General features: G+C 49.0%; 1 protein-coding gene across 1 annotated transcript; it reads right to left on the reverse strand.

The window, feature by feature from the left end:
* Positions 1-653, reverse strand: LOC140965265 (glutaredoxin-C1-like). Its single transcript, XM_073425413.1, has one exon. The coding sequence runs from the start codon at positions 567-569 to the stop codon at positions 159-161; it is 411 nt and encodes a 136-aa protein (XP_073281514.1). The 5' UTR covers positions 570-653; the 3' UTR covers positions 1-158.

Here is a 653-nt window from a genome sequence, read left to right on the forward strand (position 1 = left end):
CATAATCCTCCTTGCATGCCACTAAATTAACAAGCAATTTTCCTTTATAATTAACAAACCAAATCCCAATAAAAGAGGGATAGCTCTAGGCTTAAGCATTAATTAACTATGCTTAGCCAACAATTAGTTATATTAATTACTACTGATTAATAATTAGTTCAAAGCCAGAGGGCCCCAGCTTCCTTGAGGAGAGGAACCAAAGTGCCATTAATATGGGACGCCATGACTCTGTCCATGGCGCCGACGAGTTTCCCGCCGATGAAGACGACAGGCACGGAGGAGCCGCCGCCGAGCAGCAGCATCAGGGCTCTCTCAATCTCTTTGCCTCCGGGATCTTGGTCGAGCTCGAAGACGGTTGGGTTGACTCCCATCCCGCAGAACAGCCTCTTCAGTGCATGGCACATGCAGCAAGTGCTCACGCTGAATATCACAATGGCGCTGCCGGAGGCCAGCCGCACCACCCTCTGCAATGGGTCCTCCCCCGCCGCCGCGGCTGGATGATGTAATGTGGAGAAGTGGTAGCAGCTGGAGTGTGACGACTTCTGGTAATGCCGCATGTTTTGGTGCATGATTTGTCCGTATTCTTTAGTTGATGAGTGGAATTAGGACAAAGGTTACGGTATAAATAGAGACCATTTGCATGGGGAAAAACA

This window comes from Primulina huaijiensis, chromosome 18 (assembly GCF_012295235.1).
Source record: "Primulina huaijiensis isolate GDHJ02 chromosome 18, ASM1229523v2, whole genome shotgun sequence".
NCBI classification, from domain to species: domain Eukaryota; kingdom Viridiplantae; phylum Streptophyta; class Magnoliopsida; order Lamiales; family Gesneriaceae; genus Primulina; species Primulina huaijiensis.